At 43.5% G+C, this 27,678-nt stretch overlaps 1 protein-coding gene across 1 annotated transcript; it reads left to right on the forward strand.

Annotated features, from left to right (window-relative positions):
- Nucleotides 1–1,579: 1,579 nt before the first annotated feature.
- Nucleotides 1,580–25,966, forward strand: LOC119779580 (protein downstream neighbor of son homolog). Its single transcript, XM_038279252.1, has 12 exons — nt 1,580–1,952; nt 9,692–9,754; nt 9,828–10,013; nt 15,192–15,370; nt 15,467–15,542; nt 15,613–15,715; nt 15,935–16,037; nt 17,135–17,263; nt 17,356–17,554; nt 17,748–17,817; nt 20,831–20,961; nt 25,723–25,966. Exons 1-12 carry the CDS (start codon nt 1,626–1,628, stop codon nt 25,864–25,866), a joined length of 1,710 nt encoding a protein of 569 aa, XP_038135180.1. The 5' UTR covers nt 1,580–1,625; the 3' UTR covers nt 25,867–25,966.
- Nucleotides 25,967–27,678: the final 1,712 nt, after the last annotated feature.

The raw sequence follows: 27,678 nt of genomic DNA on the forward strand, positions 1-27,678 counted from the left end.
GTACTGTGCGTTCAGAGATGCTCTTCTGCCCACCTTGGTTGTAACGGGTGGTTATTTGAGTCACTGTTGCCCTTCTATCAGCTCGAACCAGTCTGGCCATTCTCCTCTGACCTCTGGCATCAACAAGGCATTTCCGCCCACAGAACTGCCGCTCACTGGATGTTTTTTTCTTTTTCGGACCATTCTCTGTAAACCCTAGAGATGGTTGTGCGTGAAAATCCCAGTAGATCAGCAGTTTCTGAAATACTCAGACCAGCCCTTCTGGCACCAACAATCATGCCACGTTCAAAGTCACTCAAATCACCTTTCTTCCCCATACTGATGCTCGCTTTGAACTGCAGGAGATTGTCTTGACCATGTCTACACGCCTAAATGCACTGAGCTGCCGCCATGTGATTGGCTGCTTAGAAATTAAGTGTTAACGAGCAGTTGGACAGGTGTACCTAATAAAGTGGCCGGTGAGTGTATATTTTTAAGCAAATGGCATCTGAATTTTTAAATAAAATAAAAATCGATACAATTGAAAAAGTTGTTTTGGATGTAGGATCGTCATCAGCTCAGAGAAAAGGCGCCCTTTTTGATCGCAAAAAAGGAAAAATATTTAGAAAAATTAAAAGTGGGAAGAAAATAATGGGAAAAATGGGATAATAAAAGAAAATTTAAGAAAACATCAGTTATTTCTGGTTGAGGAGTTTTTCAGTGTTTCATTTCTGGATTGCTTTTTTTCCCTTTGTTTCCATTTAAATCATGGGTTCTCTGTTTGCAACAATAATAGAGCAAAGTTAACTCCGTAGAGCAGGTGCATTTTATTCCAACCATGCGTACCAACCTCTGCAGAAGGGAGAACATCACCTGAGGATTGGACCACCTGCTGTGTTCAGCTTTCATGATTCAGAAAGATAAACAGGTCATCTGGGCCGCGGGTGACCTGCGAAAAATAAATTCACTAAATCAACAGTGTTTAAAAAACTCTGTTAAAGCAAACTGTTAATTAAAATAATTAAACTTTAAAGGTGGTCGTTTTGTGATTGAAGGTACTTATTTTATTTGAAATGTATTACTTTAATTTATTATTTATTTATTTGAAATTTCATTTATCCCAGATTTATTGAATTTTCTTTTTTCTAATTTAGAGACAGAAAAATACACATATAATAGGTTCTGTATGAATATCAGCTGATTATTCCAGGAACAGGAAACTCGTGACGCATACCCAACATTTTATGGAAAACAATTAAAGTAATAATACATATTAATAATAAAAAAAATAATTTAACAACACGTACCATACTGAAATGAAAGGTGTGTTGGTAAAATAATAAATCGGGTTAGAATTAGGGAAGAATCATTAAGAGGATTCAGACGGTTAACTAAAATAAATTAGAAAATTTTAAGTTCTATCAAAAAACATGTAATATTTATGTTTATTATATATGTATATTTTTTAAAAAACTGAATTAACTGAATGTAAAAATATTAAACTAATCATTTTAATCGCAGATCTATATTAAAAGGTTTCAGTGTTTTACGCCCCCGTCCAGCAGGGGGCGGCAGGGCGCCGTTTCCCTGGCAACCAATTGAGGAGCAGGAGAAGAAGAAGCCGAAGGCGGCAGAACCAAACAGACATGGCCCAGCAGAGCGACTCCTACTCCGGCTGCAAGCGGCCCTCCGACACCGTCCGGCTGAAGAGGAAAAGAGCCCGAAATGCAGCGGAGAGTCCCGCGGAGAGCGCCTCTTCTGCGGCCTCTGCCCCCGGCCTCCACCGCGGCTCCAGGAGCAGAGGCACCCGCAGGAACCCCTTCGTGACGTGGGAGACCGCGCTCAGCCGCCCCACGAAGGTCTTAGTTGTGGAGGAGGACCGGGGGGTTCGGGAGGAGAGGTCCGCTCTGCTGAGGCTGATGGCCGCGGAGAGGACAGCGGGGGACCGGCCACCCGGAGCCCGCGGCGCTCAGGTACCGACCGTCTACGGGTCATAGAAGCCTCATTGGACGCTGGCTGACGGACCTAGAGGGCGGCCATCTTGGATCAGACCACCGTTCAGACAGGCGCTGTCAGAACGGTGGTCTGACCCAAAATGGCCGCCCTCTACGCAAGTAGAAGCATCAGTGCCGGCCCCAGCCTCTTGGGGGCCCTAAGCAGCCCCCCCACTAGAATATTACTGACACAGATATCACATTATGACGATAGAGGCAATAATACACCAAATAAATAAACACAATACTTTGTTTTATTAAAACTTTTGAATACAATGAAATGTTAAATGTTCAATATTTAAAATAAAACCAAAATAGAAAAACATTAATAATAATAATCAAAAATACAATGTTAAAAAAAGACACTTAAATAATGAAAGCAAATATAAGAACAGCTAGGGTTAATCTGAGCTTAAAAAGCTGCTCTCTGCTGAGGCACCTGTCCTGTCAGGCAGAGAGCAGGCCATCCTGACAGCTACCCAGAGATCTGGCTAAAGCTCCACATCTAGTTTTGGCAGAGCTATGTCAGAAGCTCAAAGGGGAAGTTCAGGAAGACTCTAATGCCAGATCGCTCCCATCGGCAATGTTAAGGTGTCTCCTATCGGCGCTGGCCCTGTTCTCTGTCCTTTCTGAGTCTCAGAGGAACCCTGACCATTCAGCTGGGTCAGTTGGAGGCGCTGTTGATCCATCTGGATAGCTGGAGCCTGATGAGGGAGTGGATGGGAAATCCTTAGCAGTGGATGCAGATGTAGAAGGATCTGTAGGGATTAAATAGAAAAACAAAAAAATAACAGAACAGTTTAAACAGTCTAAAACCTTTAGATTAACAGAGCTGTGTTCTGTAAAATAATATCCTGCAGATAGTGAATAAATGATGAACTAAAACTAGAATTATATAGTTAATTATTTAACTTATTCAAAATCAGAGGTGAAATCAATTTAGTGTCCTTAGTTGAATGAGATTGGCCAGGATCGGCCAGATGTTAATACTTTCACTAATGTCTGTTAGAAAAGCAGCGGGTGTGATGAGAACAGCAGTAACATTAAATCAACATCAATACATTCAGCTTAAATGATAAATGGTTCAAATGCATTAACAGCTGAAGTTGGTCAGCAACCAGGAGGGGCGGGGCGGTGTGTTCTCTTTTCATACGATGAAAGGGGGGGGCAAATGAGAGGTGGGGGGGGTTAAATGAGAGTGAAACTACCTTAAAGCAGAAAGAGAAGGAAAGGAAGGAATGGAAGGAACGCAGGAAAGGAAGGAAAGCAGGAAAGGAAGGAAAGCAGGAATGGAAGGAAAGCAGGAATGGAAGGAAAGCAGGAAAGGAAGGAAAGCAGGAATGGAAGGAAAGCAGGAATGGAAGGAAAGCAGGAATGGAAGGAAAGCAGGAAAGGAAGGAAAGCAGGAATGGAAGGAAAGCAGGAAAGGAAGGAATGGAAGGAAAGCAGGAAAGGAAGGAAAGCAGGAAAGGAAGGAAAGCAGGAATGGAAGGAAAGCAGGAAAGGAAGGAATGGAAGGAACGCAGGAAAGGAAGGAAAGCAGGAAAGGAAGGAAAGCAGGAATGGAAGGAAAGCAGGAAAGGAAGGAAAGCAGGAATGGAAGGAAAGCAGGAATGGAAGGAAAGAAGGAATGGAAGGAACGCAGGAAAGGAAGGAAAGCAGGAAAGGAAGGAAAGCAGGAATGGAAGGAAAGCAGGAAAGGAAGGAAAGCAGGAAAGGAAGGAAAGCAGGAATGGAAGGAAAGCAGGAAAGGAAGGAATGGAAGGAACGCAGGAAAGGAAGGAAAGCAGGAAAGGAAGGAAAGCAGGAATGGAAGGAAAGCAGGAAAGGAAGGAATGGAAGGAACGCAGGAAAGGAAGGAAAGCAGGAAAGGAAGGAATGGAAGGAACGCAGGAAAGGAAGGAAAGCAGGAAAGGAAGGAAAGCAGGAAAGGAAGGAAAGCAGGAATGGAAGGAAAGCAGGAATGGAAGGAAAGCAGGAAAGGAAGGAATGGAAGGAACGCAGGAAAGGAAGGAAAGCAGGAAAGGAAGGAAAGCAGGAATGGAAGGAAAGCAGGAAAGGAAGGAATGGAAGGAACGCAGGAAAGGAAGGAAAGCAGGAAAGGAAGGAAAGCAGGAAAGGAAGGAAAGCAGGAAAGGAAGGAAAGCAGGAATGGAAGGAAAGCAGGAAAGGAAGGAATGGAAGGAACGCAGGAAAGGAAGGAAAGCAGGAAAGGAAGGAAAGCAGGAATGGAAGGAAAGCAGGAAAGGAAGGAAAGCAGGAAAGGAAGGAAAGCAGGAATGGAAGGAAAGCAGGAATGGAAGGAAAGCAGAAAAGGAAGGAATGGAAGGAAAGCAGGAAAAGAAGGAATGGAAGGAACGCAGGAACGGAAGGAAAGCAGGAAAGGAAGGAAAGCAGAAATGGAAGGAAAGCAGGAAAGGAAGGAACGGAAGGAACGCAGGAACGGAAGGAAAGCAGGAAAGGAAGGAAAGCAGGAATGGAAGGAAAGCAGGAAAGGAAGGAATGGAAGGAACGCAGGAAAGGAAGGAAAGCAGGAATGGAAGGAACGCAGGAAAGGAAGGAAAGCAGGAAAGGAAGGAACGCAGGAACAGAAGGAAAGCAGGAAAGGAAGGAAAGCAGGAATGGAAGGAACGCAGGAAAGGAAGGAAAGCAGGAATGGAAGGAACGCAGGAACGGAAGGAAAGCAGGAAAGGAAGGAAAGCAGGAATGGAAGGAAAGCAGGAAAGGAAGGAATGGAAGGAACGCAGGAAAGGAAGGAAAGCAGGAATGGAAGGAAAGGAAGTAAGGAAGGAAAGCAGGAAAGGAAGGAATGGAAGGAACGCAGGAAAGGAAGGAAAGCAGGAATGGAAGGAAAGGAAGGAAAGCAGGAAAGGAAGGAAATGAAGGAAAGGAAGGAAAGCAGGAAAGGAAGGAACGCAGGAAAGGAAGGAATGGAAGGAAAGCAGGAAAGGAAGGAAAGCAGGAAAGGAAGGAAAGCAGGAATGGAAGGAAAGGAAGGAAGGCAGGAAAGGAAGGAAGGCAGGAAAGGAAGAAAGGAAGGAAAGCAGGAAAGGAAGGAAAGGAGGAAAGGAAGGAATGGAAGGAAAGCAGGAAAGGAAGGAATGGAAGGAACGCAGGAAAGGAAGGAAAGCAGGAATGGAAGGAACGCAGGAAAGGAAGGAAAGCAGGAATGGAAGGAACGCAGGAAAGGAAGGAAAGCAGGAATGGAAGGAAGGCAGGAAAGGAAGGAAAGCAGGAAAGGAAGGAAAAGAAGGATTGGAAGGCAAGCAGGAAAGGAAGGAACGCAGGAAAGGAAGGAATGGAAGGAAAGCAGGAAAGGAAGGAAAGCAGGAAAGGAAGGAAAGCAGGAAAGGAAGAAAAGCAGGAAAGGAAGGAAAGCAGGAAAGGAAGGAAATGAAGGAAAGCAGGAAAGGAAGGAACGCAGGAAAGGAAGGAATGGAAGGAAAGCAGGAAAGGAAGGAAAGCAGGAAAGGAAGGAAAGCAGGAAAGGAAGGAAATGAAGGAAAGCAGGAAAGGAAGGAATGGAAGGAACGCAGGAAAGGAAGGAAAGCAGGAATGGAAGGAACGCAGGAAAGGAAGGAAAGCAGGAATGGAAGGAAAGGAAGGAAGGCAGGAAAGGAAGAAAGGAAGGAAAGCAGGAAAGGAAGGAATGGAAGGAAAGCAGGAAAGGAAGGAATGGAAGGAACTCAGGAAAGGAAGGAAAGCAGGAATGGAAGGAACGCAGGAAAGGAAGGAAAGCAGGAATGGAAGGAACGCAGGAAAGGAAGGAAAGGAAGGAAAGCAGGAATGGAAGGAAAGGAAGGAAGGCAGGAAAGGAAGGAAAGCAGGAAAGGAAGGAATGGAAGGAAAGCAGGAAAGGAAGGAAAGCAGGAAAGGAAGGAACGCAGGAAAGGAAGGAATGGAAGGAAAGCAGGAAAGGAAGGAAAGCAGGAAAGGAAGGAAAGCAGGAAAGGAAGGAAAGGAAGGAAGGCAGGAAAGGAAGGAAGGCAGGAAAGGAAGAAAGGAAGGAAAGCAGGAAAGGAAGGAAAGCAGGAAAGGAAGGAATGGAAGGAAAGCAGGAAAGGAAGGAATGGAAGGAACGCAGGAAAGGAAGGAAAGCAGGAATGGAAGGAAGGCAGGAAAGGAAGGAAAGCAGGAAAGGAAGGAAAAGAAGGATTGGAAGGCAAGCAGGAAAGGAAGGAACGCAGGAAAGGAAGGAACGCAGGAAAGGAAGGAATGGAAGGAAAGCAGGAAAGGAAGGAAAGCAGGAAAGGAAGGAAAGCAGGAAAGGAAGAAAAGCAGGAAAGGAAGGAAAGCAGGAAAGGAAGGAAATGAAGGAAAGCAGGAAAGGAAGGAACGCAGGAAAGGAAGGAATGGAAGGAAAGCAGGAAAGGAAGGAAAGCAGGAAAGGAAGGAAATGAAGGAAAGCAGGAAAGGAAGGAATGGAAGGAACGCAGGAAAGGAAGGAAAGCAGGAATGGAAGGAACGCAGGAAAGGAAGGAAAGCAGGAATGGAAGCAAAGGAAGGAAGGCAGGAAAGGAAGAAAGGAAGGAAAGCAGGAAAGCAGGAAAGGAAGGAATGGAAGGAAAGCAGGAAAGGAAGGAATGGAAGGAACGCAGGAAAGGAAGGATTGGAAGGCAAGCAGGAAAGGAAGGAACGCAGGAAAGGAAGGAACGCAGGAAAGGAAGGAATGGAAGGAAAGCAGGAAAGGAAGGAAAGCAGGAAAGGAAGGAAAGCAGGAAAGGAAGAAAAGCAGGAAAGGAAGGAAAGCAGGAAAGGAAGGAAATGAAGGAAAGCAGGAAAGGAAGGAACGCAGGAAAGGAAGGAATGGAAGGAAAGCAGGAAAGGAAGGAAAGCAGGAAAGGAAGGAAATGAAGGAAAGCAGGAAAGGAAGGAATGGAAGGAACGCAGGAAAGGAAGGAAAGCAGGAATGGAAGGAACGCAGGAAAGGAAGGAAAGCAGGAATGGAAGCAAAGGAAGGAAGGCAGGAAAGGAAGAAAGGAAGGAAAGCAGGAAAGGAAGGAATGGAAGGAAAGCAGGAAAGGAAGGAATGGAAGGAACGCAGGAAAGGAAGGAAAGCAGGAATGGAAGGAACGCAGGAAAGGAAGGAAAGCAGGAATGGAAGGAACGCAGGAAAGGAAGGAAAGCAGGAATGGAAGGAAAGGAAGGAAGGCAGGAAAGGAAGGAAAGCAGGAAAGGAAGGAAAAGAAGGAATGGAAGGCAAGCAGGAAAGGAAGGAATGCAGGAAAGGAAGGAATGGAAGGAAAGCAGGAAAGGAAGGAAAGCAGGAAAGGAAGGAAAGCAGGAAAGGAAGAAAAGCAGGAAAGGAAGGAAAGCAGGAAAGGAAGGAAATGAAGGAAAGCAGGAAAGGAAGGAACGCAGGAAAGGAAGGAATGGAAGGAAAGCAGGAAAGGAAGGAAAGCAGGAAAGGAAGGAAAGGAAGGAAAGCAGGAAAGGAAGGAACGCAGGAAAGGAAGGAAAGCAGGAAAGGAAGGAAAGCAGGAAAGGAAGGAAAGCAGGAAAGGAAGGAAAGCAGGAAAGGAAGGAATGAAGGAAAGGAAGCTTTTCACACTTCCATTAAAGCAGAGTTCTTCTAACTTGTCGCGTTTAAGGAATTATTCAGGGAGGCTGAATATTGCGACGTTATTGCACCATCTGTTTTTCTTTATTCTAATCTATTGATTTCTCAGATGTGTTTATATATTGTTAAATGACCAACTATGTGGCAACATTTCCTTTGAAACATGGCGCTTAAACATTAAAAAAGGTTATAAAAAAAGACACTTTAATGAACGCAGATGAGAGGGCAGTAATGGCACAGATATGCCTCATTTCTCCCACTGAACTTAACCTCTTACACCCTCAGGGGGTATAAATAAATTTCTGCCTGACAAAAACACACAAAAGTAAATAACTTATAGCCTCAAAGCTATTAGATTTAAGAAGAAACTTTTGGTACGTCTTTAAAGGTAAGATGTCATAGAATGGTTTTCTGGTGTCAGCACCATTGTAGCTTTGACCCTGCCTGAAATATTAGGGACAAAATACAAAATATTTTGCATTTTTTGAACCTCGCCAAAATTTTCTTTGAAATAAACATTGCAAAACACTACCAAAATATTATTTATAGTACAAAAAAGTAGTACAGACTTTTAAATCTAAATGTTGTGTAAAAATATACCAAATTTGGACTCAATCAGATGAATCATATTTATTTTAGAATGGTATTAGTGAGAAATTTCTTAGGCGGAGAGGCCATTTTGGCACATTTATCCATAAATGTCACCAAACTGTGCCAAATATGTTTTTTACATCAATACTGGGGGTTTGGTAAAACTACGAGGTCACGTAGCAGCTGGACCCGCCGGTGGGTCCGTAGGGTTCTAGGGGTTAACAAAAACAACATTTAAAAGAAAGCTGAACTGTAAAAGGTAAATTTGACTGCAGCGTCTTTAATTAAAGAAAAACAAATTCCATTTTGTTCTGTTTTTTAACTTCAGTACGCCTTTACAAAAGGCGCCATAATTCTTAATTGACAAACAAATGACGGTGATTTAAAGCTCAGCCACTGGTTGCTGCCACATTGCAGCAATGCGTCTGCTGCAGCAAACACACCATGAATAATAGGGCTGTAAATCACACAGGAGGGTTTAGCGCCACCGCAGCACGGGAGGAAGAATTACGCCCAGGAGCAAATGGATAAAAATAGACCAGAGGGAAAAAAACATGAATGGATTCTCTTGCGGACTCTTCTCTTGCATGGGATCGTCGGCTGTTGGATCGATACAAAACCATTATCATAATCATGCAAACAGACCTTTATCGTGCTCCTTTTCTCCTCCCCTCTCTTAAATGTTAGAAGTGTAAATCTACAGTATTTTTTTTACTGTTTTTTAAGGCTGCACTTTTAAAAGATGAAATCGCCCAGTGAGCTGTTTCCAAACGAATATTCTTTCTGTTTTACACTTTGTTGAAAACCGTCATGGCTTCCCCGGGTCCATTGATTGGAGTGCAGGTCTATTAGATGGAGTGTTACAAAAAATGGTGGACAACGAAGCTTCTATTCGCCTTTTGCATAAGGGAGAGACCCCCCCCCCGCAGCTTAAACATATATATATTTATTCAACTTGTGTAAACAAAATGACAAATAAAATCTGTCTAAAGTCTAAAACTTGTACGGCTGTTATGCTAAAACTTGTACAGCTAGTATTGCTAACCTAGCATGCTACCTTGAAAGCCACACTAGTGATGTAGTTTATTTGCAGGTGAATTTGATGGCCACTTTTAAATCTTGCTAGCCCTCCAACACTACCAACAATATTTTTAGGAAATTATAGCTTTATTTTATTCACTTTAGATAAAATATTATTGATTCTCTGCTTTTTTAAATGCCATAAAAATGTTTTGAAATAAGTAAAAAAAAAAAATATTATTATATGAATGTCTCCTCATTAACAGCCCCACAGCTCAATCTGGTGGCGAAACGAGAAACATACCTCCCGTATAATAATTACTGCCACTACTCTCCGTCTGCTAATCAGGATTCCTGTTGACTGGGTAATGCGCACCTCTGGGCGTTCAGTGGAAACGCTTCAACGAAACAAAACCTGCTGAAGTAGCGAAACGCGAACAAAGACTAGCAAATCTTAACTAGTGCATCAGAGCTCCCCCTGCTGGACAGTGAAGGTATTTCTGTTCTCTTCCAGCTGTGCATTAAATCCCTGCTTGTTCTGTCGTAGAAAAGCCTCCCTGAAGACGTTTCTCTGCTGGAAACCGAGGAGCCAGATGTTCTGCTGCCGGAGGTGAACTTTTCTTCCAAGTTCGCTGCCAGAATCATGGCTGAACGGAGCTCATATGTCGCCGTCTGTGTTTCAGAAGCTGCCGGCCAGTCCTCCCAGCAGCTGTGCGGAGTATCCGACCGACTGGAGCCTGAAAACCCGGGCGCTCTTCACCTCCCCGCTGTCGTTGTCGTGGACGGAGCAGCCGAAGGCCCAGGAGGAGGCGGCGGGCCTCAGCAACAGCTGCAGAGCTCGGTTTGACGCTCTGCCGGAGGATCTGGAGGTAGCTAGACTCCAAGATGGCTGAATTAAAAACACGGATCGCTGATTGAAAGGGTCGTTAGCTCAGAAAGGATTCAGGTTCTCCTTAGAGGCAAACTCAGAGCTAAACGCAGAAATACTCCATCATCTACCATCAGGAGGCGCTCTCTGACATTGGATATGCAGTGAAAATGTATCCAAACTTCCCGTGGTTACCATTAGAAAACCTGTTGTAAAAGTGTTGTAAATTTCATCAACCTAAACCCATAATGATCATCAAAATACAATTATTATGGATATTTGCAGCTTCTGGCTACGGAGGCTTAAAGGGGACAAAAGTAGATACCATTAAATAAATAAATTAAACTGTCACATTACATAATTATATAAACTATTTAACAAATGCAGAATCAAATAATTAAATGTGAAATTAACTTAAATATAAGTACACTCCTAAAACAAAATTAAAGGAACGCGTCAACTAGGGCTGGGAATTTAATTGCTTTACCAATATAATCGCAATTTAAGAAATCGCCATTTAGAAATCGCAGAGGCACTAAATTTTAAGTTAATTTAACAAGAATAAAAGTTTTTTTTTCTCGCTCCAACTCTTTATGTGACTGTCGTACCTTTAAATTGGATTTGCTGCCACAACAGAGGAAAAAGAAGCTTCCAACTCGCACTCTGATCTACGCTAGCAAGTAGACGTTGGCTCTTTTTTCAAACAAAGGTTAAAATTGAAATTCGCAAAAACAGTCTTTGGACAAGTTAATTAAAAACTGAAGCACTGGAGGGAAACCTCATGCTGGAGATGAGTTCAAAGGAAAATCAAAATAAAATCGCAATATTGGTTGGAAATAAATTTTGGGCAAAAATTATTCAGCCCTATTTATGGGAAGTATGTGTGCTTGACTAGCGGTGGCGCCACCAATGGGTGGCTTTAGCATTTTATTTTTTTAGGAATGCTAGCCGTATAAGCTTTAGCATGTTCATTTTAGCAATACTAGCCGTACAAGTTTTAGCATGTTATTCTTAGCAACATTAGCATGCTATTTTTGGCAACACTAGCCGTACAAGCTTTAGCATGTTATTTTTAGCAACACTAGCCGTACAAGCTTTAGCATGCTATTTTTAGCAACGCTACCCGTACAAGCTTTAGCATGTTGTTTTTAGCAATACTAGCCATACAAGCTTTAGCATGTTGTTTTTAGGAATGCTAGCTGGACAAGCTTTAGCATGTTGTTTTTAGCAATACTAGCCATACAAGTTTTAGCATGTTAATTTTAGCAATACTAGCCGTACAAGCTTTAGCATGTTATTTTTAGAAATACTAGCCATACAAGCTTCAGTATATTATTTTTAGGAATGCTAGCCGTACAAGCTTTAGCATGTTATTTTTAGCAATACTAGCCGTACAAGCTTTAGCATGTTATTTTTAGAAATACTAGCCATACAAGCTTCAGTATATTATTTTTAGGAATGCTAGCCCTACAAGCTTTAGCATGTTATTTTTAGCAATACTAGCCGTACAAGCTTTAGCATGTTAATTTTAGCAATACTAGCCGTACAAGCTTTAGCATGTTATTTTTAGCAACGCTACCCGTACAAGCTTTAGCATGTTGTTTTTAGCAATACTAGCCATACAAGCTTTAGCATGTTGTTTTTAGGAATGCTAGCTGGACAAGCTTTAGCATGTTGTTTTTAGCAATACTAGCCATACAAGTTTTAGCATGTTAATTTTAGCAATACTAGCCGTACAAGCTTTAGCATGTTATTTTTAGAAATACTAGCCATACAAGCTTCAGTATATTATTTTTAGGAATGCTAGCCGTACAAGCTTTAGCATGTTATTTTTAGCAATACTAGCCGTACAAGCTTTAGCATGTTATTTTTAGAAATACTAGCCATACAAGCTTCAGTATATTATTTTTAGGAATGCTAGCCCTACAAGCTTTAGCATGTTATTTTTAGCAATACTAGCCGTACAAGCTTTAGCATGTTAATTTTAGCAATACTAGCCGTACAAGCTTTAGCATGTTGTTTTTAGAAATACTAGCCATACAAGCTTTAGCATGTTGTTTTTAGGAATGCTAGCTGAACAAGCTTTAGCTTGTTATTTTTAGGAATGCTAGCCGAACAAGCTTTAGCTTGTTGTATTTAGAAATACTAGCCATACAAGCTTTAGCATGTTGTTTTTAGCAACACTAGCCATACAAGCTTTAGCATGTTATTTTTTAGCAACACTAGCCGTACAAGCTTTAGCTTGTTATTTTTTAGCAACACTAGCCGTACAAGCTTTAGCTTGTTATTTTTAGGAATATAAAAATAACATAATATAGCAAAGCTGTTCTCTGGCATTGAACACAGGAGCCGCAGAAACATCAGATGAATCTGGACTCACTTTACTGGATGTTAATATTTTTCCTAAAAGCCAACATATTCTGCCGGCAGGTTTCTACATTTGAAGTTAATTTAGGCGTTAATAAACTGTTTCAGAGGAGTGATCATAGCGCTCTGCATCAGAAGTGCTGCGTCTGACTCCCTGCCAGCTCCCAGATCAGCTTCTCTCATTGGTTGATGAGGCGCGTCCAGCAGCTATAGCGACCAAGTCGCTGAGTTGGCAAGACTGCTCGGGCGAACCGGGCAGCTGCAGCGGCATTTTTATAAAGGAGGGCGGGCCGCGCGCTTTGAAAAGAATATAACAAACAATTTGTCTCTCTATGGCGCTTGGTTACAGGCGGTATGAAAGTACAGCTAAGGAATGGTCTGATAAACAGACAGATCTTTTGTTGTTTTCTCTCTCTGTGTGTCTATATAAGACCATGGCGGGCCCAAACCTTCATTAATGGGGAAACACTGTGGTCCACTGGGTTTTATCAAGGGCAGGGTCAATGCAGCTATCAGGAGAATTTAGAGCACTTCATGCTTCCATCTGCTGAAAAGCCTCATGGAGATGAAGACGACCTGGCACCTGCTCACAGAGCCAAAACCACTGGTAAATGGTTTACTGCCCATGGTATCACTGGGCTCAGGTGACCTGCCAACTCTCCTGACCTGAACCCCATAGAGAATCTGAGGGATACTATGAAGAGAAAGTTGAGAGACACAAGACCCAACACTGTGAATGAGCTAAAGGCCGCTATGGCAGAATCCTGCTAACCTGACTCCGCCAGATGGATTTGCTCTGCATATCCATCTGGAAACCTTCCGTTGAAGTAATTTTGGGAAGGGGCGAAAATACTGGTTAGCTGATTGGCCTATGTTGGTGATAGACGGGCCAAATAAACCAATCAGATCAACGCGGCATATGACGTACTAACAGAGCAACAACGAAGAGGAGCCAATTGATAGAACAAACTCTTGCTGAAACCAGTCGGGAGAAGAGCAAAAACATCTTTTCCTCTGAGAAAAGCCTCCAGAGCAGTGTTTTGCTCTTCTTTCAGTGAAGAAATACTCTGTAATTTCGATAAAACTTGCTCGATAGCCACGCTAACGCTAGTTTCACCGGCTGAAGCCGCCATGTTCTTTAGACTGAACTGTCGCGCTTCTCGTTGCGTCACACCTCAACCCGCCTCAAAGCCAACGCTGATTGGACGTTCGTTTGGTGAACGGCTCCAAATTTTCTCTAACAGAGAGTCTCCAGACTGATCTGCGAGTGAAACCTTGAAAGCTCACGAGATCAGGATGGTCTCTCAAGGCTAGCATCCTAGGCCTCCATAACACCTCAGCAGTGTTACAGGCTGATAGCCGCCATGCCACGCCGCATTGAAGCAGTCATTTGGGTTTTGCTCACAAACCTTCAAATAATTCTGTAAAGTTATGCATTCAAGACTTGCCAAGCAGGTGGAGGCCACTTGACATTTTTTCCCCTCCTCATCTTTTTTGACTCTTTTTCACCAGTTTAGTATTTGGCTAGGGTCACTGTCACTACTGTTAGCATGAGGCGCTACCTGGACCCTACAGAGGTTGCACAGTCAGTCCAACTCCTGCAGGATGGCGCATCAATGCGTGCCATTGCCAGAAGGTTTGCTGTGTCTCCCAGCACAATCTCAAGAGCATGGAGGAGATTCCAGGAGACAGGCAGTTACTCCAGGAGAGCTGGACAGGGCTGTAGAAGGTCTACAACCCATCAGCAGGACCGCTATCTGCTCCTTTGTGCAAGGAGGAGCACTGCCAGAGCCCTACAAAATGACCTCCAGCAGGCCACTGGTGTGAATGTCTCTTCACGAGGGTGGCCTGGGGGCCCCACGCCCTCTAGTGGGCCCTGTGCTCACTGCCCGGCAACGTGGAGCTCCATTGGCATTTGCCACAGAACACCGGAATTGGCAAGTCGGCCACTGGCGCCATGTGCTTTTCACAGATGAGAGCAGGTTCACCCTGAGCACATGTGACAGACGTGAAATGGTCTGGAGAAGCCGTGGAGAACGTTCTGCTGCCTGTAACATCATTCAGCATGACAGGTTTGGTGGTAAGTCAGTGATGGTCTGGGGAGGCATATCCATGGAGGGACGCATAGACCTATACAGGCTAGACAACGGCACCCTGTCTGCCATTAGGGATCGGGATGAAATCCTTGCACCCATTTTCAGACCCTATGCTGGTGCAGTGGGTCCTTGATTCCTCCTGGTGCACGACAATGCCCGGCCTCATGTGGTGAGAGCATGCAGGCAGTTCCTGGAGGATGAAGGAATTGATATCATTGATTGCCCACCCCCCCCCCCCCCACCACCACCCCCACCTTTTTTGAGCATTGTAAATTCAGAAACTAGAAGCTATTATTTATGTAATTTGGGCTTACAGTTCCTCAGTTATTTGCTTTTTCCATTTGGGTATGCAAAAAAGGTGAGCATTGCTTCAAAATGAGGTGGGTGTTAAGAGGTGTTGGAACCAATTTACCATAGCAAACGTGTTTCATTGTTTACTTATCAAGTGTATTAGGAGAGCCAAAGATTCGGAAACTTGCATTTTCCGATGTTGAGGCGCAAAATGAGTTTCAAGTCCAGCGTCCGCTCGGGTTCTGGCGTATATGCTAGTCATTTATTTACAGGTTAGATATGAAAATGACATGAAAAAGACAGAATATACCGAAGAAGTGACGAGAAATTTACCAAGTCGAGTTCAGTTTGTTACCTTCTACTACGTTTTCAAGGCCTTAATTGGAGTGCTCACAGGTCTCAGTAGAGCTGCGTGTCCGTTGCAGGATCCCCGGTCCTGGTCTGAGGTCCGGTCCGCCTTCCAGCGGTGTCTGGTGTACTGGCAGCACCCGTCTCTGCCCTGGCTGTCCCTGTTCCCCAGGATCAACGCCGAGAGGAACTTCTCTGGAAGGAGCGCCCCCTGGAGTCAGGATACGACGGTGCAGGAGAGCCTCATGAAGGAATGGTGAGATAAACACAAGTACACGCATTCAAGGAGGGAGGTGTGTCGCCATGCCAACCGATTAAAGAAAAAAAAGTCATTCCCTCTTCTGTTCCTTAGGTCCATCAGTTTGTCGTCTCTCTACAGCCTTTTAAAGGCAGGTCTGTGTCCGTACTTCTACGTCTGCTCCTATCAGGTACATCTACGTGCTACTTGGTATCTTACTTCCTGTTGCTATGTCACTTATTGACTCAGCCTTGCTTCAGTTCACAGCGTTATTCAGGACAGCAGGTCTCGCTGGGTCAGACCGCATAACCGCCATAATTTCTCCCACAACGCACGGTCTCAGGGAAGCGATGAAGACTGAAGGTAAGATTGATTTTTACACCAGTCAATATTATTTTGCTTGTCATATTTTCTCCCAGTAATGGTGGCAGTAAACATTTCCCTTCTTTAGCCGTTTTTAACTTTGCTTCTTAAAAGTCTGCTTGATTGTTTTATGTATCTACGGTTCTTTTTTTTTTTTTTCCTATCTACGGTTCTGGAGAATCTGACCCTCTTTGCTTGCCCTGCCATCTCTTTGTTTAGGTGTGGAGTTCAGCCTTCCTCTGCTGAAGGAACGGAGCGGGGTCAATGAGCAACTCAAAGTTCAACAGAGAGGAGAGGAGGATGATGAGGAAGAAAAAGATCTGTGAGTTTTTCCCTGTAGCTTAAAGAAGTGCTGAACTTCCTCCAAACTAGTTTCATTTCCTGATTTGACTGCATGGATCATTGGAAAAAGTGTTGTAGTTAAGACCACACTAACAGAGACAAAGGAGTACAGAGACCAGGATAAAACCAAGAACTTATATGGTCTCTCTCTGAAGGTGTTAGTCTTCTCTTGGTTTCGACCTCTAAAGGTCTTGGTCTTGTTTTGGTCTCGACCTCTAAAGGTCTTGGTCTTGTTTGGGACTCGACCTCTAAAGGTCTTGGTCTTGTTTGGGACTCAACCTCTAAAGGTCTTGTTTGGGTCTCGACCTCTAAAGGTCTTGATCTTGCCTTGCTCTCGACCTTTAAGGTCTTGGTCTTGTTTGGGTCTCGACCTCTGAAGGTCTTGGTCTTGTTTGGGACTCGACCTCTAAAGGTCTTGGTCTTGTTTGGGACTCGACCTCTAAAGGTCTTGGTCTTGTTTGGGACTCAACCTCTAAAGGGCTTGGTCTTGTTTGGGACTCGACCTCTAAAGGTCTTGGTCTTGTTTGGGTCTCGACCTCTAAAGGTCTTGGTCTTGTTTGGGTCTCGACCTCTAAAGGTCTTGGTCTTGTTTGGGTCTCGACCTCTAAAGGTCTTGGTCTTGTTTGGGTCTCGACCTCTAAAGGTCTTGGTCTTGTTTGGGACTCGACCTCTAAAGGTCTTGGTCTTGTTTGGGACTCGACCTCTAAAGGTCTTGGTCTTGTTTGGGTCTCGACCTCTAAAGGTCTTGTTCTTACCTTGGTCTCGACCTCTAAAGGTCTTGTTCTTACCTTGGTCTCGACCTCTAAAGGTCTTGTTCTTACCTTGGTCTCGACCTCTAAAGGTCTTGATCTTGCCTTGGTCTCGACCTCTAAAGGTCTTGGTCTTGTTTGGGTCTTTACCTCTAAAAGTCTTGGTCTTGCCTTGGTTTCGACCTCTAAAGGTCTTAGTCTTGTTTGGGTCTCGACCTCTAAAGGTCTTGGTCTTGTATTGGTCTTGCCCTTCAAATGTCATGTCTGTACTCTTTGGTCTCTGTTGATATGGTCTTGACTACAAAACTATTGATAAAGAATGCTGTAGCTTCCAGGTTGAGGAAGACGATCAGAAAGGTGATGGATCCAGTCAAAAAAGAGATGACAGCCTGTCTTGGCTAAAGGAGATGGGAATCCAGGACAAACTAGGGAAGCCTGAGTCCATCAGCATACAGATGTATCCTCCTCCAGCTCTGAAACAATCCATAGCTTTGCTCCTTATTGGTAGAAAAACTATAAACTCTGAAGGTTCCTTAACCACCTGTACAGACAGAAAGAAGGTCAGAGTCTTACCCTGGACCACAGACCAGAGTCTGCAGTGTGTGTGGAGGGGGCGCACACCTTCAACCTCATCAACTTCCTGATCAACTACCGGAGTGTTGTGGCTGCGGCCGGATCTCAGACTGGTCTGCCACCGACCCTGCTGGCCCCCACCGCCTTCAGAGGCGCTACCATGAATGTGCTGAAGGTCCAGCAATAAGATCTTACTAGTTTTTTTCCGATTCGACCCTTGATTGAGTTTTTAAAACATTTTGCTTCCAAAAATGTTTTCTGGTACCTTGTTAATGTCTGTTTGATGGACTTAACACTTTTATAGAAGAAAATGAACCATAAAACAGACAGATTTTTAAACTCCAGATAAATATTTGTGTGTTTTCCAGGGCCGCAGTGTGAATGTGAAGAACTTGGTGGATTATAGCTACCACAACATTAGCAGCCTGGAGCTCACAGGTACACAACCAAAATGTACATTTATGCACCAAACAAAACAGGAACAGAATGAAAACACAGCAAAATCGGGAGATGTTGATATATATTGAGTGTTTTTATGGTGGCTGTTATAAAGTCTATTAGCTGCCAGTAAGGATCTGTGACAACACTCCTTTGTGCACCGAGGGTGCATCAATATTTCACTGAAGGATGACAGAGACTTTGTCCCTAGAGACTTTAGTTTTACCTGTGTCCTGTCTTCCACCATCTGGACTGTCCAGGGGCATTCTGGTTCAGAACTGGCCTACTGAGCAGCGTAGCTAGCCTTTTAGCTCCAGATGCCACTATAGAGTAAGGCAGGTCTTTAGGAGCGCCCCCTGCTGTTAAGGAGCAACATCATATTTGCTCCAGTTTATTGTTCAGATATAAGTCAATGGTTCTAAAGACCGTAACATTCAGGGTCCACTGGGTCGTCCTCGCCAGTCGAGTCAGTTGTTGATGTAGAAATGGGGAGAGGATGCAAATGTCTGAGTTAGACAGGAGCTGTGCTCACATGCTGAGGGTAGTGAGTGAGGAAAATGGTGGTCCAGTCCTCAGACTACCTTTAGCACTGGTTAGGGAGTCATTGCAGCAGACAGATGATGGCGTCATCCACCTCAGTACCAGGCTGGTAGGCGAAGTGCTAGGGACTCCTGGGGTGGGCAGAGGGACAAAGGCGGATTGAAGGAGTGGCCCTCTTGGGTCAAAAGAAGCCGGGCATACCCTGTACAATATTTTCAAACGTTGTACTCAGCTACAACTCAGCTACTTAGCGCCAAGAGATGATGTTGATCGTACTCATCAGTCTGCAAGGAGAAGAACTTCCTTATTTGCACATGAGGAATGCGGGGGGTTCTAGTAAATTTGCTCGTAGACGCTTGTATCTCTGCCTCTAAAGCAGAATTTGAAAAGGAACACTTCGCGAGGGCCGACTGAATTTGCAATGGGTTGAATCTCTCCTGACCTTACGATTCCTGATCGGGAAGTGGTGGTGAGAGGCTAGTTGCCCCTTGTTAACTGCTGCATAGCAACTACAGGACGCACGATCAGGCTGAAACTTGGCCCAATCCAAAATATTCTCGCACAACCGGAGAATCGGCCTCAAAAGGGCAAATACTTGATAAGGGAGTGTGCATTAAAGCTATCACTCCTCTACATCGCAGGGTTGGGCTGAAGTCCAACCGGACTTGAAACCTTTGGCCGATTTTCCAGGCAAGTCCTAACAGACAAAGACCCGGGACGGAAGTCTGTCAATGGGCCTGGGAGTCCCAGAGTAGTTGGAGGAGAGTTTGGGGAGATGAAATATGGAATTCCATAAGATCTGGTCTGGGATAAAAGAAAAAGACCAGAAACGGGACATCATGACTAGCGATTTCCCAATCCGACATTGATATCAGTTATTGGTCCGATATTAGAATACAAACTAATATCGGATTTTATTGGCCAGCATCTGAAATAGCTGATAGTGTTGAGCAATTAGAAACATTCTGCTTCTGTTAAGTTATTGTAACCCATTGGGTAATTTTACAGGGTCAGTTTTTTCATACCTTTTGTTTTACTGGTTTGAGTAATACTACAACAGTAGCAGCCATTCAAAATGGCCCTTCCCACTGAAACGCCAGCCGAATGGCAGCCAACACCCAGCAAAATCACCTCTGTGAACCCAAAATATTTTTTTTACTGTGACCCACCCTTTCACTGAATTACAGGGTCTGACCAGGAGATAGCGCTTCTCTTTAGATCTTAAAGGAATAGTACACCCAAAACATGATTAGCCTTCATTTTCTACTCACCCCCATGCTGAACAACACTCTGGAGTACTTTTTTTATATCTCAAATGCATCTGGAGATCTGGGAGGCTTCTTGCTGTCTGCTGACATTCAAATAATGGAGGTCTATGGCGCCCGAGGCAGAAAGGTCCATAAAAGTCCACAAAAAACGTGTCAATATTCCTCCATACTGCTCGTCCAATGTATTCCAAGTGTCCTGAGTGGGTAGCGTCCAGAATGTACTCGAAACGAAGTCATTTAGAATGTTTTTAGAGCATAAACAGTAGTGTATAGGATTTCCTGAAAGCGCGTTCACGAGGCTACGGAAACCGCGGCAGACCAAACCAGATGAAAGTGCGCATTCAGCGTCTGCTCTGCCGATAATGCAAGCGTAGAAGAAGAAATGTGCTGTTTACCTGTGCAAAGAAAGAAACAACGAAAGAAAAATGTCTGAGGACTTCAGTGTTGAGGAAGAGCATGAGTTCTTTGCTGAGCTGAATGCGCACTTTCATCTGGTTTGGTCTGCCGCGGTTTCCGTAGACTCGTGAACTCGCAGGCGCGCGCTTTCAGGAAATCCTATACACTACTGTTTATGCTCTAAAAACATTCTAAATGACTTCGTTTCGAGTAAATTATGGACGCTACCCACTCAGGACACTTGGAATACATTGGACGAGCAGTATGGAGGAATATTGACACGTTTTTTGTGGACTTTTATGGACCTTTCTGCCTCGGGCGCCATAGACCTCCATTATTTGAATGTCAGCAGACAGCAAGAAGCCTCCCAGATCTCCAGATGCATTTGAGATATAAAAAAAGTACTCCAGAGTGTTGTTCAGCATGGGGGGGAGTAGAAAATGACGGCTAATCATGTTTTGGGTGTACTATTCCTTTAATGTCCGAAAATCATAACAGAAAGAATATTTTAGTACAAAAATTTATATTTAAAAAGGAATTGAAGGGGACCAACCAAGAGACAGCCAGTGGCCTGCCAGGGACCAGCCAAGAACCAACCAAGGGCCCATCAAGGAAGCGGGGAAATTTTGAATGGCTACTACTGTATAAGCTGATATAGTTTCGGGTCAATATCGGTATATGCCAATTCTCAAAGCTGTGATACCGGTGTCGTATGGGAAATGGAAAAAGTTGTATCCCTGATCATGACATCATTGGCTGTGATATAACTGGCATAAACCAAGTGATCTAAAGGTCTTTCCTCCCTTTAGGACCCATCCTCCCTTCTTCTCTTCATGCCATCACAACTCTTCTTCAAACTGCACAAAAAGGCAACTTCTCTGCCGCTCTTTACACCCACACGCCGACTGCTGTCATGAACATAAAGACATGTGAGGCTCAGGTAAGATGTTTATAGATTCAAATGAATGAACACCTTCATTAGAAAAATATCGAATCAGGGCGGAACAGATTCAGAGACAGCATTTCAAAGTTCTTCACATGACGTTTGGTAAGAAAAGACAAAGTAAACCGCTGTTGCATCATAAAGACAAGTTTCTTCTGATTTAAGAGCCACACTTTGTTGACCTGGGTTGTTGGAGTCATGATGAGGCTGCGATCATTGGAAGGAGAGGATCCTAGAGACTGATGTCCTGTCTCTCTGCTCAGCGAAGGCTCTTCCATAGACATACATAGACGCCTCATTACATGTTGTCGGCAGCGAGGCAGACGGCGCTACAGGGCAGCCATCTTGGGTCAGACCACAGTTCAAACAGCTGGGTCAGAATGTATAGGAGGCGCCTTAGATCTGATTTTAATCACAAGGAAGATGAGTCAGAGATGATATCACAATAATCTCTTACATGTCAGAGACCCCTAAAAGACCAAAACACATTTTATTATGACCTTTCAGTCAGATTACACACAAACTACAAAAAATCTAAATACCATATTTCCCAGACTATAAACCGCTACTTTTTTTTCTCACTCTTTGAACCTTGCGGGTTATAAGAAGGTGCGGCTTTTTCTTAACCCCCAGAGGGGGAAGAGAATAAGGGGCTAATTTCCATGTAACACAGGAATGTGCTAGTAGCACGCACGACGGAGAACAAATGTGCCGAATTCACACATTTTTACATATATTTTCTGAATCAAAGCTGCCGAACCAATGAAGAGACTGGGTTCAACTCCTGCAGAGCTGAGATAAAGAGCTGATGAAGCTCCATCTTTCATCAGAAGCTCTTACTGCTGTGAGCTAACAAGCGAACAGGAGCTAGCGTTCTTCTTCGTCCCAGGGGCCCCTCGCAGATTTGGTGGGAGACAGTTCAATAGATATCAGTTGCTTATAGGCTGGTGTGGCTTTTACTGTAGCAGCCATTCAAAATGGCCCTTCCCAGTCAAAAGCCAGCCAATTGGCAGCATACTCCCCTCCAACTTCCAGGAACTGGCCTTCTCATGGGCGTGCAGGTTTTTTTAACTCTGACTCCACCCTTTCACTGAATTACAGGGTCTGACCAGGAGATGACCTCTAACTTTTGATCCTAATGTCCACACAGCATCACAGAATATTTTAAATGTTTGAAAAGATATTTTAGGGGACCAGCCAAGGACCCATTTTACACAAGAAAGGAAGATTGGATATAGGTCTATAATTGACCAAGTCATCTGGGTCAAGAGACGGTTTCTTAAGCAGAGGTTTAATTACAGCAACCTTAAAAGCTTTAGGTACATATCCCTGTAACAGAGATAGATTAATCACATCTAAAATGGTGGAGGAGATCAAAGGGAATACCTCCTTAAATAACCTGGTTGGAACTGGATCTAACATACAAGTTGAAGGCTTAGATGAAGACAATAATTTTGCTAATTCACAGAGTTCAACTGGATCAAAGCAGTCTAAACCCGGTTCAGATTCCATGACTACCTCAGATACAATAACGGATCACCAGCCTGTTTTCCAGTGTAGTCCTGTTTCTCTGACTGTGACTAACTGGATGTGCTCTCTTCATCCTCTGACATGGGAGCTGGCTCGGAGCTCGTCTGCCTGGCTGTGTGTTTCCTGGACGGGGCCGCCTGTGGAGCTGGTTGACAGTTGCCTTTTGTATCTATGCTTCTTTTTCTATGTCTGCTTCTGTCTCCTTGAACCCCAGTGGGCCTCAGCAGATGGCCGCTCACACTGAGCCTGGTTCTGCTGGAGGTTTCTTCCTGTTCAAAGGGAGTTTTTCCTCTCCACTGTCGCTACAAGCATGCTTAGTGTGAGGGATTGCTGAAGAGTCAATGAGTCGATGCAATCAGCTGGTTTTCCTTAGATAGAAAACTTTGAATCAATCTGACTGGATGATCTGGTTGAACTGGAAAGTTCCTTGAGATGACATGATGTGAATTGGAGCTATAGAAATAAACTGAATTTAATTGAAATTAAATTAGAGTGAAACCTTCTTTTGGGGGAGGAGAACTCTGTTAAAGTAATCCTGAAGGTTATTAGAAAGTGGTCAGAGAGGACAGGGTTGTGAGGAAATACTGTTATTTCTTCACATTCTATGCCGTATGTCAGCACTAGGGCTGGGTACCGAACTTCGGTACTTTTATGGTACCGACCGAAATGCTTCGGTTCTACAGAGTATCGAAACATGCCTCGTCTTTCGGTACCAAGTTTCGGTGATTGGCTGGAACACTTAACGTGATTGCGTCATCCAGGAAAAATCCACAGGTGGTCCCGCCTACAGCCAGGGTTCATGTGTATCTGTTGTGAACTGGTTGCGAGCGTCATGGAACCCCTTTAAAATGCCCCCCAGGTCAAAAGTGTGGCTTCACTTTATTAAGACTGATGCCAATAGTGCGCAATGCAATACATCGGCACGGAAACAATTTAAGAGCAGAAAGTTGCTCGGTGTTTGACAGCAAGAAGAGCGGACCGCAGCAATCCTCCTCTCAGCAGCCCGTGGGCGGAGCAAAGCCAGAGCGGAGTGAATCAGGCTGCTTTCACACCGGACGCAGCAGGAGCAGCAAAATCACGTCTGCTGCTTCCTTTTCGCTGCTTGTACCAGCTTCTGACGCGCGGCTGAAGCAGCTTTGCTACTCTGGCTGCGCGGTCGATAAGTGGCTCTGACGCGCGTTGGGCGGAGCTACTCTATCCTTTATTTGCCTTGCAGCTGTATTTGCTGTGATCAGTGGGAATAAAGTAGTTTTATTATGTTTTTAAGTGAGAAAATCCACCTGAAAACTTAATCAGTGCAGTCAGTTCATCCAGATTACAATATTTCTGTGGGAGCCGCTCAGACCCCCCCATACCAGCGGTGCGCTGTCAGTAGGATCCCATTCAACAGGCTTGTTTGTCAGACATGGTAATTTTTCTAAAGGAAAACTGCTAAGTAAAAAGGTCCTCACAATGTAACAGTGAATATTAGACACTGAAATTTTTTTATGTAAGAGGAAAAATGTAAATGGAAAAATTAGAGCTAAAAAAAAAACTCAAGATTTGTACTTTATTATGTTGTGTAATTTTCTTTTTCTTCGAATTGATATTATAAAACTGGTATCGAAAAAACTATCGTTCAGGAACCGGTATCAAAGTGAACGTATCGGTATTGGTACCGGAACCGAAAAATTTTGAACAATACCCAGCCCTAGTCAGCACAAGATCCAAAGTATGAAGATGAGAATGTGTGGGACTATTGACATTTTGAACAAAGCCAATAGTGTCTAAGATAGCATTAAAGGCTGCTCTTAAGCTATCGCCTTCAATGTCAGCATGGATGTTAAAATCTCCCACTATGATGACCCTGTCAGTATTTAATACCAAATCAGAAAAGAACTCTGAAAACTCATCTAAACATTCAGAGTAAGGACCTGGTGGACGATACAAAGTTACAAAAAGAAGAGGTTTTCTTGCCTTGAAATTTGGATCAGGGAAACTAAGGGTTAAATGTTTCAAAGAGTTGTAAGTATTAAAGGGGAACACCGTTTTTTTTACATTAGGCACTTGATTTTATGTCATTCCATCATGTTCTAATCACCCATATTAGTTCTGTGTCATTTGGAGCCGTTCTGAATATATTAGGTTTTGTAATCCAAGTAACGTCTTCCTATGGGCAACAACTTGAAGGCACAAACTAAACTGTTCATCATTTATTCTTTATGGTACGCCAGCATTCAGAACATGGAGGCCAATCACTGTCCCCCAGACATCCGCCGTTATATTTTGTATGTTTATAATTTTTTTAAACAAAGTGGCGCGCGGATGACATCATACATGGAGTCATAACAGGCAGACGGGCAACAGGCGGCTACGCTCTACCCCTTCTATTCATTCCAGCTAATCTGAATCGTTCAATTCCATTTGGAGAGCGAGATCATCTGTAGTAGCAGCACTAGACATCTTCCAGGCATGTGAGGAAAACTAGCAGAATAATCCTCTTGCTGCAGCCAGGTTTCTGTAAGGCAACACAAGTCAATGTGATTATCACAATCCAGTCATTAACTAGCAGACTTTTAGAGGAAAGAGATCTTATGTTAAACAGACCACATTTAATCCCTTTAACTTTTTCCCCAATTGGAGTTATTTTTATTTTTATTAGATTATCATGATTTAGTCCTTTGGGAATCTTTTTTAATTTATTAGATTTTGGTTGTGGGCAAGACACTGGATGGAGTAAAGAGTGGGTAACAGTAGAGAAGCTGCAGAGATGTGTGTTAAACTACGACTTAGCTTCCTGGACTGCACCCTGGGTGCTCAGGGTTTTGGAGGACTAATTTATTCTAATAGAACTGCAGGTAAATAAACTCGCCTCCCTGCCAGGAACTTTGCGTGTTGCTAATGTTTACTGCCGCTATTCACTGCTTCTGCCATCTTCGCTGCAACTCGTTCATGTAACTGTGTCCCCTTTTGAGAACAAACTTCTCCCTCACCTGTAGTTATGATGCTGTTTGCTGTTTTGTGTGTTGCAGCAAAATCCCTGAGAGTAATACTGCAGCTACAGAAACGTCGCAGAGCAAAAAAAGGGCCGTTATAAAAAAAATTGATAAAAAAATTTGAATTCATTCATTAAATCTTTTTTTTTTGCCCAGGCCTAGCACTGCTATAAATTGTCTCCTCAGTTTTTCTCTGGGCTGAATTGAATTTTATTGATTTATTTTCTTTTTCGCTTCCCGTTATTTTCTACAGTGTAGCAGCACAACAGGAAACGTGACTCATTGCGGTCTTCCTCCTGCTTCCATCGATCACCTCCAGCGGCCTCCCACTCTGGGAAAAACCGCTCTGACCCACATAGCGATGGAGGACCACGCCTACACCTGGAAGAGCAGCTGAAACAGAGACACTGCATTTATTTTTATAGATTTTATCACAATCAAGCATGTTTGCTGTTTATTTTTTAGAATGTATTGACAATAAATCCTATTTAAGCAAATGATTTTATCCATTGTTTTTGTATAATACACACATCTACTAATAGTCTATTAAATAACATTATTATGTAGCTTTTAAATATTTTATTTTAATTTAAAACTAAATGTGAGGCTATGAATTTTTTCCTTTTAATGATCTCACATAATTTTTTGAAGTTAAGTTGTTTAAGATTAAAAGTAAATGAATGTTTTGTATTCTTTTAATACTAAAGCAGAGATTTTTCCAATACAATAAACTCTAATTTATCACTGCAGGTTATTCAACATTTATTTCTGAAAATAATTATTGGCTAAGCTCGGAATCTAATGGACCTCATTTGATGTGAACAGATTTGACATTAAATACCAGTTTTAGCAAAAACTGATAAAAAAACTACATATTTCTGATTGTATCACATGGTTCTTTTATTCTATGTTGAGGATCATTAGCATGGATAATGAAGTCTCCCACGATAATTTTACAGTCAAACACATATTGCATTTGTGGTCATTAAAACCACTGAATGGGTTTGTTTTGGACCCAACAATAAAAGCCGGTGTACGGCAGCCTCCCTTCTGTCACTGAGCACCACAGCAGCTGTGGCTACAATGGAGCTGCTCACCATCGGTGTATGAATGAGTTCTGATGCAACATTGCTAAAATAAAAATCTGTGATCAAAGCCTGACCACTGAATTACCGTCACACCCAAACCCCCCTGTTGAGGCTGAGACAAAGGTTCCAGAAATTTCCAGCTTCCCCCAGACATCACTTCACTGAGATGCCAATCAACAGAAGAAGAAGCTGTGATGCAGCAGGACCAACCCCCGACGTCATTCATCCTTAAAGTCGTAGGGAAGCGGCTGTTCCAACCGTTGCATTTCCGAATTCTCCCGAGTGGTGCCCGACTTTACACGGGTGAATAAAGAGAATGTGATTGGTAAATTATCAAAGGGGTGGGATGTTTGTGGTGGAAGGTTTGCAAGCAAGTTTGGTTGTGGCCGGTTTGTCGGAAGCATCTTGCTAACCAGTTAGCAACTTAGTGATAGTAGATTCCCAATGGGAAATTCCATTGGGACCAAGTAGCACTAAATTGGTGACTTAAAGCCAATTTATGCTTCTGATGCATAGCCTCTGCAACTGTCACATCTGTCACTGTGGGCAACCGTGCCCCGCGCAGAGATTCTGCAACCGTCGTCGCACACCTCAAAAAAATCCTGACTACGTGTTGGACGGTCACAAACCCAAACAGACCTCAAGTTTAAGTGTAAAGACAAAAAGCAGCTGTGATTGGTCCTTGGCTTGCCTTTCCGCCTGTTTGTGTGGTCGTCCTTCTCAATTCGGTGCCGGAGCCCCCTCTTTGTCTCAGTCTCCTTTAAAAGCCCTCTCTGTTCAGTTCCCCTTTGCTGCGTCCTCGTCAAACACCGTCTACATGCTCCAACTCCTCTCTGTGCCTTCCTCGTTATGTTTGTGATTCCCCTGATGTCCCCATGGTTTCTGGTACGTTAGACGTGTTTTCATGTTTTTGATTTTTGGACTTCTGGTTTCATGTTTGTTTGGACTTTGTTTTCCTTTTGGATTTCTGGATAACCAGCCTCTGATTTCTGTCAAGTCATTATTAAATCCACAACAGATTCACCTGTGCCTCTCTGCCTCTGCTTTTGGGTCAACTCACCATAGTCAAATCGTGACACTGTGCTGTGTGCCACAGGTTATCGCCAACCCAGATCTAATAA

Source organism: Cyprinodon tularosa, unplaced genomic scaffold, assembly GCF_016077235.1.
Source record: "Cyprinodon tularosa strain WSP-4 unplaced genomic scaffold, ASM1607723v1 ctg1496, whole genome shotgun sequence".
NCBI lineage: Eukaryota > Metazoa > Chordata > Actinopteri > Cyprinodontiformes > Cyprinodontidae > Cyprinodon > Cyprinodon tularosa.

Coding starts and splice junctions, on each gene's coding strand:
- LOC119779580 (XM_038279252.1), top strand. CDS start 1,626: ATGGCCCAGCAGAGCGACTCCTACTCCGGCTGCAAGCGGCCCTCCGAC. Junction 15,371..15,466: donor GAGAGCCTCATGAAGGAATG/GTGAGATAAACA, acceptor TCTGTTCCTTAG/GTCCATCAGTTTGTCGTCTC. Junction 15,543..15,612: donor TCTACGTCTGCTCCTATCAG/GTACATCTACGT, acceptor GCCTTGCTTCAG/TTCACAGCGTTATTCAGGAC.